The 13,343-nt window shown below is 29.7% G+C and overlaps 1 protein-coding gene across 2 annotated transcripts; it reads left to right on the top strand.

Annotated features, from left to right (window-relative positions):
* Positions 1-613: 613 nt before the first annotated feature.
* Positions 614-9,914, top strand: LOC114129969 (chitin deacetylase 1). Of its 2 annotated transcripts, none has more exons than XM_027994843.2 (9): positions 614-798; positions 3,265-3,403; positions 4,781-4,893; positions 6,578-6,727; positions 6,814-6,929; positions 7,351-7,652; positions 8,188-8,477; positions 8,561-8,784; positions 9,210-9,914. In XM_027994843.2, the coding sequence occupies exons 1-9, from the start codon at positions 735-737 to the stop codon at positions 9,501-9,503; spliced, it is 1,692 nt and encodes a 563-aa protein (XP_027850644.2). In that variant the 5' UTR covers positions 614-734; the 3' UTR covers positions 9,504-9,914. The 2 variants fall into 2 exon arrangements, with proteins under 2 accessions (XP_027850644.2, XP_027850643.2); XM_027994842.2 differs by lacking the exon at positions 4,781-4,893 and adding an exon at positions 4,155-4,285.
* The last annotated feature ends 3,429 nt before the right edge of the window (positions 9,915-13,343 follow it).

The raw sequence follows: 13,343 nt of genomic DNA, 5'->3' as shown, positions 1-13,343 counted from the left end.
TGTACTCAAACGTTCTTAAACTGTGCTTTTCTTTAATCCGTAAAAACCCGTTAAAGTCCCCGACTTTGAAAACATCGCTCCTAGCGCGAAAAGTTAACCCGTCACACGTCATATATATACCTACGCATATAACATTATTATAATATTTTAACTACAGACCATCGCCGGCCGTTTGTTATGTACGTAGTTATGAATGTTATGATATAGGTATTATATTCGTGTATAATATCGCGTCACTCGTAGAAGCAGCAGCAGCAGCAACAGCGACGACGACGACGACTACAACAACAGCAGCACAGTAGCAGCAGCCCACCGCACGTCGAGGCAGGCGCCTCCGCGCGATGGTATACCTAATAACAACATAATAATAATATTAATATCGTACGGTGGTCAAGGCGTCGCGGCGGTGAAAGTGCTCGCGTGCTGGCGGCGCATGCGCGCCCGAGACGGCGTGCGAAACGCATTCGCGGCAAACGGTTTGTGGCGGGGGAGGCGAAAAAGACCCCCCGTCAGCGGGAAAATCGGCCACCGAGCTGCTTCCCCACCAGCTAGGCGTACTTACCATCGTGTTACACGGTGTTTATATACGTTGCGCCGCTGGTATAATATCGTGACGCCGCCGCGGAGAAGACAGGGGAAACGGCGAACGGATCGTGACGGGACCGAGGATATCTACCTATACACCGGCAGTGTTGGTCTGCGTCGCTCATTACACGAACCCACACGCAGTAGCGATGACGGGAAAAGCTGCTCTGGCCGTCGTGCTCCTGATGTGCCTGTCGCAGGCCATTGACAACTGTAAGTATATAACATGCATCACATAATATATACATAATATATTGTTATAAATACGTATTATATAAGACGACAACGGTTCTATATTATATTATAATATAATATTATAGCGAGGATAAATGATAATGAGCGATAATATAATATTATACTTGCCTACCTATATATTTTATAATATATACACGATATTGTACGATATTCGATTTTTTGCGATCCGAAATCACAGAATCCTCTTCGTTCACGAGATACCTATATATATACTATTCGCCACTGCAGTAACATGATTGATAGATATTTCAATCCAGCTATACAATATAATACTTAAAAACGTAGTATAGGTTCACGCTCCAAACGCGTTCAAAAATTTCTGTCCTCTACATATATTCCCCGGCGGTCACAGCGTCGTCGTTATTTCTGTAGGGCATTTTTCCGAGCACAAGACACACATTTTTAGTACTTTCTGACATCTACATAATATAGAGTACAAGAAAATCTAACGTGCGAATTCTGCAAAACAAACTGTTGCAGTCGTCAGACGACATATGTTTATATAATATAATATTATACATATTTTTATCGTTTTCGATTCGCAACGAACAAAATCACGAGATAGTCTGATAGTTATAATTATATGATGACCTATAACAAAGAAAATTTTAAATTTTACATAATATCAATAAAGTGGTCTAAAAAGAAAGCAACTCGTGAGTAAAATAGAAGTACCTAGTAGAGTTCGTTGCTCTCGATCGTTTTGTTGCACAACTACGATTTATACAAATATATTATTATCGAATACACACGAAAACAGGCACTGCAGAGTTATTCAAACTATTTGGACATTATTTATCGTATACACATCATTGATAAAAAGTTTTTTGTGCGATCTGTTTTCATAATTTCTATCTGTTTTCTGAAAACAAATGTTGAGTTCCATACATTCCATATTATATTGAATTAAAATATTGTGTTGCTCATGTTTCCTGTATTTGATTATTACGTTTTTTTTTTTGTATTATACAACTAGTAGCCGGGATCACTTAAATTCTCGGAAATACTAGATGTTGTAAACAGATTCCCGTTAAAATTTCATTTTTTTTTTTTAACACATTGAATTAATTAAACACGAACGCTCGGCTCGTATAATATGAGAGAAATTGTGTACAGATATTAATTATAAATCATTTTTCCATTATGACGTCGTTTACGATTAACATGTACGGGAGTCTGCAGTGCAAACCTGTCAGATTTTTCCACCTCATCGTTCGAGAAAGTGGTCCAAGTTGGAATGTATCGATTTAATTTATTTATGCATCAAACACAAGCTATAATATATCATATTATTTATTTTAATATATACTATAGCAGGTATATCTGATAATATACACATATTTGAGTGGGTCTATCTGGGAGTATGATTTGTATATGACGCGCGATTCGGCCGATTATTTTCTCTTTTCGTCACTACTCGAACCACATATACCTATACCGGTGTAATATCAACGATTTCCAACGCCTTTTACTTGCGCGTCGCCTGAACAATGGGCACCACGGTCATACTACGTGACTTGGCCGCTACACGTTCAATGAGCCCAACCTGCAGACTCTACATATAGAACTGTACTATTATATTATTATTGTGTTTTGTTCTGAGAAATAATAATATAATGACACTCTTGTATATAAAACAGCTGAAATACAAAGTATAACATGTCAAACGCACCCACACACGACTCACACACACACACACACACACACACACACACACACACATATACATTATTAATACATACACATAATATAATGTTCACGTACTTATTATACGACATAATATTGTAAAGTATATTATAATAATTGACGATTTGTCAGAACTCGGTGTGTATATAATATGATATATAGTAGAATTTATTAATGTGTTATCTATTCACCGCGTGTTATTGGCACTGACGCCAACGGCCAACCTTGATCAGTAGACTTAAGTCTTGATCAATTGTTTTCTTATAAGTCTTTTTGACTTCAAACAGTATATTATATAGAAATGTCTTTATACAACTATGCGTCTGTATACGAATCACTATACACAGATCTTCGTCCTGAAATGCAATAATAGGTATATACTGACGACTGATCCGATTAGCCACGCGCACCACTGTGTTATCTGTGTGACTTTAAGAGAGCGAGAACTTGCGAAGTTTATGAACAGCTCATGTTATATTATTAAGTCGTATTAGAGTAAGATGTTTGTAACATTTCAGCACTTTAATCAATAAACTCACTCTTTTTAATACTAAAATCATAACGTTGTCACTGCGAATAAACCTCGGATCACTTGGAATTCCGAGTGGAGGGATAAATGATAGATTAAAATTTTAATATTTTATTTCATTTAAATAGTATGACATAGAATAATTGATAAAATCTTATACCTTATTTGAAAATTAGTACAATAGAAACATTGAATTTCGTTTTATGCAGGCAATGGATTTATGATGCCAAGAGAGAAACGTCAAGCTGATGAAGGTGACGAACAATCAGTAGATGAACTGTGTAAAAACCGACCAGCTGATGAGTACTTTCGTTTAACCATCGAAGGTGACTGTAGAGACGTCGTGAGGTAAATATTTAAGATTGTGATTAAAATGCATTTAAATACATCAAACTCGTGTCTAATAAATAATATTATTTATATCAACTAATAAATTGTAATAAATAGATGTGTCAATCACTTATAACTTTATGTGAAATGTTGAAAACATTGAATAATAATTATTTATCCCGTTACATCATCGTATAGCTATGGCTATACCCGGTGAACGTAAACTTTACCATGACGTCGTTTTTACAATCGATTAACCTCAAAATAACGTCGACAGATATACTATTTGATTTTTAAAAATGTCTTTTAGTTTAAACAGCAAACACGTTTTGCTTTAACTTAATGCAAGTCATTTTTACGAGAAAAAATTAATATATCTATATAGTATATAATAATAAAAAACAAACAGTAATGCAAAGGTATTAGAAATTTCAACAGCTATAATAAATACCCTAATAAATTATATCCATCTACATTTTAATGATATACGAATTTAAACCAACTTTTATATTTAGTTTTGTTATTACAAATTATTTTTTCTTCAACATTCGTGTTTATTTTATCAAAACATAACTATATAACTATAAATATTATATAGTATAATACTTACTAAAAACAAACAAAAGATTTGTTAGAAATTTTTTATTTTTTTTTTTTGGTAAATCTTACCAAATTAAAATTAACTGTACGTTACACGTAGGCCGATTCAGTGCATGTCCAAAAACTTTGTATTTTTTTTATTGGTATGATTGATGCCCTGATTGAATAGGTGTGATCAAGCAGGCGAGAACGGCATTACCCGTCTCGCAGGCGTCCGATGCCCTCAAGGATTAGCTTTTGACATTGATCGTCAGACTTGCGATTGGAAAACTCGTGTGAAAAATTGTGACAAATTAGATAGTAAGTACGACGAACGGTCGGAGAATGTGGTCTACGGGCTTTAAGCGATACACGTATCACTACTGTTGTTATTTGAACCAATATAAAACAAAATTCAATTTGCCCTGGTGCTAATCTTAAGTCTGCGCAGCTCGAAATACACATCCATACTATATATATACTAAGGACATTACTATATAGTATTATAATTGCCTCGAATATCATAAATACGCCTTTGCCCGTGTTCGTTGTTTTTACTAACAATACCTAACATAACCATTATAATATAAAGTCGATAGGCATAATATATGTTTTTATATAATATATAAATATATTATATTTAATGGTGTCTTATTTACATGAACCTTACATGCATTGCATCTGTTTGTTTTGGCTAAAATAAATTAATTTTCAGCATATCACCGATTGAACGTCATAAAAAAAAGTGAAATTAAGTTAAACTTGACAATGTCTTTTTTTAACATAAAAATAGCATGAACGCATTTTTTCCTTCAGGTGCACTAAGGCTGGTATAAAACAAATCACTTGTCCGTCTGGTTTGGCGTTCGACATAGATAAGCAGACGTGTGATTGGAAGGGTAAAGTCACCAACTGTAACCGTTTGGACAGTAAGTGGTGATATCACTGTTTAGAGGTGAAGGACGAGAGTGTGAACTGTACATTGCAAAAAAAAAAATAAATAAAAAAAATTAACATATCATAATATGTTATTATTATATCTATTATTCTATGTGAATGTATGTGGTTTACCAAAGAAAATTAGTTGAGTAGTTTTGAAAGACCTGTGCGCCAAACACAGGTAGGCTTTTTTAAATTAATCCCGGAATCGTGTTTTTCTATCTTTTTTTAGAAGATGCATGTAGCTTTAGTATGTATAGGTATTATTATTTATCAAATTTATTTTTAGTTTTAAAACGGTTAATATCTATTTATTTACTTTGCATGTGCTTTATTATTATTAATCTAACAATTGTTTTTATAAATAAGACTAACAGTAACATGGCTTATAGCTTGCTACATCATCATTGCTAAATCATGATTAATAATTAACTATACATAAAACATTCAAAACATTACTTAATGTTCAAATTTTTTTTTACAATATGAGGTATTGCTTTTTAAAAAATAAATGTTGATATCAAAAATTGTTTATCAATAAAAAAATAATAACATTTTTCCCTTTAAATATTTACATGAATACAAGTATCAGTTATATATATTATATATGCATAATAAATTACTAATATACTTTAAAAATCTTAAGATCACGATATTCAATCAAATCACGAATCTCGTGCATGCTTGAACGTGACTTACATTTTTATGTAACACATAGACAGATACGCAATCACATAAATCCAGTTCCATTTAGTTGCTTAGAGAAAAAGTTAATTAAATTAAAAACGAGTTTTAAAAATAAAAACAAACTTAAATCATCGAATTGATCAAACAATTAAAAGTGTACATCGATTTCTGGTTTTTAGACTTTGGTGTTTTATGTCATGAGAATGTATTATATATTTTTCGAAACGATAATTATTAACAGCACGAAAATATGGCAACACAACAACCGGTCTGTAAATTGCATAAAAGTAGATACATTATTCTTCAATTACTTTCAGTATTCCTGTTTACAAAACAGATTAATATTGAATTATTAACAGCTATAAGTTCAGGATAGAATAAGAATATACCTAGTTACTTTTTTCAACAGGTACCTTGTAAAAATATAACTACCGATTATTTGTATGATAATAACATATTTATATTTATAGACTATACAATATACCTACTGTAGCTAATAAAATTAAATTTGTAGTGCTGGATTAGTGGTGGTTAGCGCCTTTTGTAAAATATTCAGTTATTAGATACCAACTCCAATCAAAACTCCTGTCCATACTTTCATAAAATTTAAAAATGCTTTTAGCTTACATAGAATGTTCTTGCGTACTCGTTTATCTATATTATTGCACTTATTAATTATTATAGTTCTATCCATCGCTTTTTCTTAATTAGAAATTTTAGTAATTACTAGTAATAATAACTACCTACTACAGTTAAAATAATATTCAACGCCTTTAAATATATTACTATGAAATTATAGCTTAAAATCTTAAGAACAAATGCATAAATCAAGTATAGAATAAGAAAGAATTATTATAAAATCAAATTTTTCTCAAAGCATCAAACGATGAAACCAACTCTTAAATAAAAAAAAAATGCTCATTGGCGTTGAATATTATATAAAATGATTTAATTGAAATTTGAGATCTATAACTAAACTTTTTTCAGAACCCAGAAAAGCTTTACCAAATTTGAAAACAGACGAACCAGTATGTCCAAAGGATCAACTACAATGTGGTAACGGTGAATGTATGAACAAAGATCTTTTCTGTAATGACAGATATGATTGCAAGGACGAGTCTGATGAAAACGCTTGCAGTAAGTGTTATCGGTTGTAGTAATTATGCAATTGTTGAACTGTAACGTGATCGATTATCGTTTACAATTTATGTTCGTGACTTTAGGCGTGGAAACTGACCCGAACCGTGCACCAGATTGTGATCCCAACCAATGTGTGCTGCCTGATTGCTTCTGCTCAGCTGACGGTACTAGAATACCCGGTGGATTGGAACCTAGTCAGGTATGTAACTACAAAAGAATAATATTGTTTACGAAACTCTCAAATCGATTTTAATGTGTTTTTTTTTCAATCTTTATTTTTGGCAATTAATATTTAAATATTTAGCACACAGAATTAAAACAATTTTAACAAAATATTACCTATATTAATAAATTTTTTTTAACTAATTGGAGTCTACAGACATTCTGTTTTTCCAAAAAAAAAATTAAAGAAAAAATTATGATGATCGTCGTTTCTTGAATAAATAAAAATATTTATTTATCGTTATTAATTATTATTAATCGATTTTTATAAAACAATAAGTAGGTACTATAATATTATGTATTATGTACTTTCTAAACCTATAAATTGAAAAAACACATTTAATTTAACATGGTTAAATAACAAATCGGATATTAACGTTTAACATAATCATGTATAGGTACCTCAGTTGATTACTATTACATTCAACGGTGCCGTAAATGTCGACAACATGGATTTGTATGAAGAGATTTTCAATAACGCGTTGCCCAACCGAATGAACCCCAACGGTTGTTCCATCAAAGGAACGTTCTTCGTATCACACAAGTACACCAACTATGCTTTCGTACAAGAATTGCACCGCAAAGGACACGAAATCGCTGTGTTCTCATTGACACACAAAGATGATCCTAAATATTGGACCGGTGGATCTTACGACGATTGGTTGGCCGAGATGGCTGGAGCTAGACTTATTACAGAAAGGTATACTTAATATTATTTAATATTTACCACGTTTACATATTTAGTGCACCTACTAAAGTCTAAAGTTAAGTATATTATGAAACCGTTGTAACACTTGTAACCAATTAGAAATACCAATTACTAATAGTAAAAATGTATTATTTACATTTTTTATTTCTGCAATCCAAATATTTTATTCAACGATATAAAAAATAGTAAAATAGTATATTACAGTATAGAATTTAAGAAATCGAAACATTGGTCAATAATATTTATATTTTAATACGCTTTGAGTCGTTTTTACGAATTTTTCAATCCTGGAATAATAGCAATTCGATTTCACAAAACCTACTTTAATATTAAGTACACTTTAGTATTTCGTTTAATGCAGTAGTATTAATGTGTATTAAAAGAAAAAATGTGTTTATGCACGTTACTCATATAAAGGGTATGGTTGATTGCTAATTAACAATATAATTTATTTAAAACAATGCCACGTCATGGCTATACACTATTGTACTATACAGTTATTTATTTAAAAATTCTAATCCAATAGATTCGCAAACATCTCTGACGGTTCAATCGTCGGTATCCGTGCACCATACTTAAGAGTCGGTGGCAACAAACAGTTCCAGATGATGGAACATCAGTTCTTTGTATACGACGCTTCCATTACCGCTTCCTTGGGCCGAGTTCCCATCTGGCCGTATACTCTGTTCTTCAGAATGCCACACAAGTGTAACGGTAACGCCCAAAACTGTCCTAGCCGAAGCCATCCAGTATGGGAAATGGTCATGAACGAGCTTGACAGACGTGATGACCCAACTTTCGACGAGTCTCTGCCAGGTTTGTGACTAAATTCTGTAGAAAAATAACAGATGAAACGGTTGTTCACCTAATTCAATCCGTACAATATATTATGCTATTAGGTTGTCACATGGTCGATTCCTGTTCGAACATCCAAACTGGCGAACAGTTCGGACGCTTGCTCAGACACAACTTCAATCGCCATTTCTCTACCAACCGTGCTCCGTTAGGACTACACTTCCACGCTTCGTGGCTTAAGAGCAAAAAAGAATTTAAAGACGAACTTATCAAGTTCATTGAAGAAATGTTGAAGAGAAACGACGTATACTTCGTCAACATGTTGCAAGTAAGTTTGAACTCATTTATACCTGTAGGTTAGGTAAATAAAAATACCTGTACCTATAATAATTTATTATAATAAGTAATAACATATGTATATTATGTATATGTATTATGTATATGTTGTCGTACAGCAACAACTAACGAATAATTATACAAAATATCTTATGGTTAAACAGATTTAATATGTATTTATAAGTACAAAAAAAGAAAGTCACTACATAATAATTCTGAAAATAAGTATCTAATAATTTTAAGTAATATAATGTTCACTAAATACAATAGGTTAACTATAATGCAAACGATATTTTTTAAGTATTTATGCGAATAAAATAGAAAATGATATAGTCATTAATAAGATAGGTATTTAGCTTTGTAACACAAATTTCAGTGGTAAAAAGTATTAATGTATAATGGTATTTTGCTTTAAAGGTTATTCAATGGATGCAAACACCAACCGAATTAGATAACATGAGAGATTTCACAGAATGGAAAGACGAAAACAGCAAATGTGATGTCAAAGGACAACCCTTCTGCTCGCTATCAAATCCTTGCCCATTGACCACCAGAGAACTCCCCGGAGAGACTATCAGACTGTTCACTTGTATGGAATGTCCCAATTACTACCCATGGATTTTAGATCCTACTGGTGATGGATTCTCTACAAGGAGAAAGCGAAACGTCCACTTGAACTTTAAAAACAAAAGCAAATATCTCAACATCTAGTCACGATTCAAATTCAATGTCAGTTAAAACAAAGACATCTCATTTGTGATTTATTCTGTTTCGTGCTCTACATTTCATTGTTTTTATATTCGATAGAAAGTAAATTTGAATGTAAAAATAATATTCTAATAGTTATTATGAGTACAATATTATTATAAGATTACTTAAATTATTTTATTCATTTTTTTTTCTATTTTTGTATTTTTACATTTAATTTTGCTCATTTGAACAAATTTGTTGTATGTGTTTGAAATATTATATGATTTAATTTAATGAAAATTAATATAATTGTAGGAAAATACTTTGTAAAATACAGAAGAATTCGAGCAATTTGAAAAAATTTATTGCACTTTTTATATATATTGTATAATTAATTTTAGAAGTGTCAATAAACTATTATTTTTGTTTTTACTTTTATGTTTTAAAAATATTTTACAAACACAATCGATATGATTTGTTAAAACTATAATTGATATAACTTACGATGCATCCCACCACTTATAATAATCTACATTTGTCATCTCTTCACTTATAAGCAGTGCCGCATTTAGGGGAGTACAACGGGTACAATTGTACCGGGTGGCAAATTTTTAGGGGGCGACTATAGTTTTTAGGAGCAGTAGTAAAGAGGCACAAAATATTGAATTAATTCTGATAATCGTGATGGAAAGAAAAACAAATAATTTAATAATTTAAAAACTTTATAACGTTTAAACATAACGCGCATGCCGCATTGATAATCACTGTTCATTATTGTTTATATTATTTAGTCACCATAGATTATAATAATTTTGTCTAATATTATTTTATCACGTGATAAGTGATTCTATTTATGAAACAGACTCGAATACTCGATATTGAATGAATGACAAAATTATTATAATATTACTTATTATTTCTTAAGAAAAATAATTTATTATAATATGAGTTATGATTTGCATAATTTCTGTGAAGTGTAAATAAGTTTGCTATTATACGTTATAAAGGGTATATAATATTATATTATATTGGAGTACTAAAGTTATTTTAATATTATTATGAAATGTTAAAATTCATAAGTTTATTTGTTTCATTAAATTATTCCTGTTTTATAAAATTTAAAAGTAATTATATTATAGTGTATATTTTATATTTTCACGGTTAGGGGGACAAATATCCAAACATATTCTCCCTAAAATATACCCTAGAGGAAGGGGTGGTGAACGATTTAATTTGTACTGGGCACCAAATTCATAAATGCGACCCTACTTATAGGTATAGGTCATAGGACATAGGTATAATATAGAGTGTAATATAACAATACCTAGTATAAAATTTTAGGCATCTCTCTACTTATTTTGAGTCACTTCGACCACTGATAATAATAAAACGACACGAATTAAAATTTCAATTTTCAATCCATTCAATATCCAAAATATTGCACCAAAAATATAGAAGAAATTATTTTTAAACATATAACTAGATATTTTTATAACCTATAAATTAAAATTATTAATTATTAATTGATATATGAATATGATGTATCCCAAAACAAAAAAAATCGTTGATACTTGAAAGTTATATCATAACTACATAAGTATAGTATATATGTCTATACAATTTATCTTGTAATCGAAATGTATACAAATAATATCTATAGAGACTATAAAATTTGTTACTATAAATATTTGGTGTAAATTTCAATCAATTTGTTCTTAATTATATATACCTACCTATTTTAAAATATTAGCCCTTCCAATAATATTGTACTCGATTTCCGTCAATTGAAACTTGGATCGCGAGATTTATAATGCACAGTGCACACCCACCTAGGTACTTACCTTAAGTTTAACATTATTGACTATTTTCCTGGGAATAAAGGTTATAATATGTAACCTTGCCTTGGCCTATAAAATATTGTAAATTAATCTATTTGTAAATTTAAGAGATAAGAGTTATCTTCGTTTGTTTTAGTATAATACCTATGCCCTATGTATTATATAGTTAGTACAGTTAGTAACGAAAAACTACCAACAATACAACACCATCGTGATAGTATGGTGAAAATTTAGCAAAAATGTGACCTACTTAGTTTTTTCAAATTCAATGACTACCTATTAACATTGCTTTAAACATTACAAAAAATATAAAATAGTAATAAATAATAATAATTTCATAATCTATAAGTATATATACCTGGGACCTCTGCAAGTACTTACTATTTATATTATAATAGAATCTGAGTGAACATGAACTATCTATTCATTTTTTTAACTATTATTCATATGTAATATAAAACAAAAGTCTACGAGTATCCTTTTTAGTATCAATATTTTATATTTTACCAATTGTATCAACTAACCCATTTATTTGACACCGACTTACTGGTATAAAACATATTAATATTCAAGATTTCAAAATAGAATGTTAAAGGTTTTCTGAAAATGTTTTTTTTTTTAAATGAGTCATGACTATGACAAATTCAAATATATATTTACTGATGTTCAATCAGATTATTCAGATTATTAGAATAGGTAACTATTTGATACGAATACGTATAATATATAGACATAAGAATATAAGTTAGATCAATTTTGAATATTTTAATATATCTAATAAGAGTGCCCATATTCTAAAATCCAGAGACACTGATTTTTTCCAATAATATTAACCTTTCTGTTAACCTATTTACTGCTATATGCAAGTTTATGTAACATAATATTCTACGATTTAATGATTATTTTATATTCATACAATACTATTAATCAATTTATCATCATAACTATATAATTATTTATAAAAAAAAGACGAGTAAGTTTTTCAATTTCTAATAAAGTATAAAATATATAACATAAGTAATGTACTTACTTACTTTATTATTTATTTAATTCAATTAATTACTATTATTAGGTACTTAAAAAAGTAAAAAAACATTTTATTACTAAAGATAAACGTTAAAACAAAAACTGTAGCGAACATTATGATTATCAATTTTCTTTATTCAATGTATCAATTATAATATATTATGTTTAAATGTATAATAACACGGGAAACCAGTGGAGGAACATGCCCCCCTGCCACCAAATAAACGCTCTTGAATATAGGTACTTATTATATAATATAGATTTAACTAAATATCTATAATCACCAACTATGCCAAATAAATAAATTTTTTTTCAACATAATATGTTTAATCGTGTATAATTTCAATAGGTATAGATATTATATAGTAGACTATCAAAAGTCCGAGGTAAAGAAGTCCAATACAGTATGTAGAACTGAAATTAATAATTATCTTAACTTATGTTTAATAAATAATTTAAATATTGTTGAAAAGTTTTTAACATTACTGCTAATGAATTGACGAGGCACATAACTAATAGTGCTTTGTACATAATATAATATAATTAAAGAAGATTATTTTTATATTTTATTAAATTTTTATAAATTAATTATGCTATTACTATTATTTTCATGATTGAAGTTGGTATTTTGGTTATAATCAAAAATAGAATTTTCATGCAATAAAAAATTGTAAAATATGCAATTTAATTTTTAAAAGATACACACAAAAATATAGTTACAACAAAAATGTTTAATCATTGAAATACATCAGTGATTAGCAGATTGTCTTAATGTAATATAATTGAGATTAAAAATGAAAAATTATTTTTTTTCGAATGCGTTAATTATTATTTTAGCAATAAAATTTATAACTCACATTCAATGTTAGAAATACATGTGCTATATGTTACGAAAACAATTTTTTTAAATTTTCGATTTCAAATGATCTGCGAACGTAGTATATTGTAGCAGCATAGGATTGTATTTATAAAAATAAAATTTATGTTTGAGCAAAAA

The sequence above is a fragment of the Aphis gossypii genome, chromosome X (genome assembly GCF_020184175.1).
Source record: "Aphis gossypii isolate Hap1 chromosome X, ASM2018417v2, whole genome shotgun sequence".
NCBI classification, from domain to species: domain Eukaryota; kingdom Metazoa; phylum Arthropoda; class Insecta; order Hemiptera; family Aphididae; genus Aphis; species Aphis gossypii.
The sequence above is the reverse complement of the archived record's forward strand: the minus strand, read 5'-3'. Positions and strand labels throughout refer to the sequence as shown.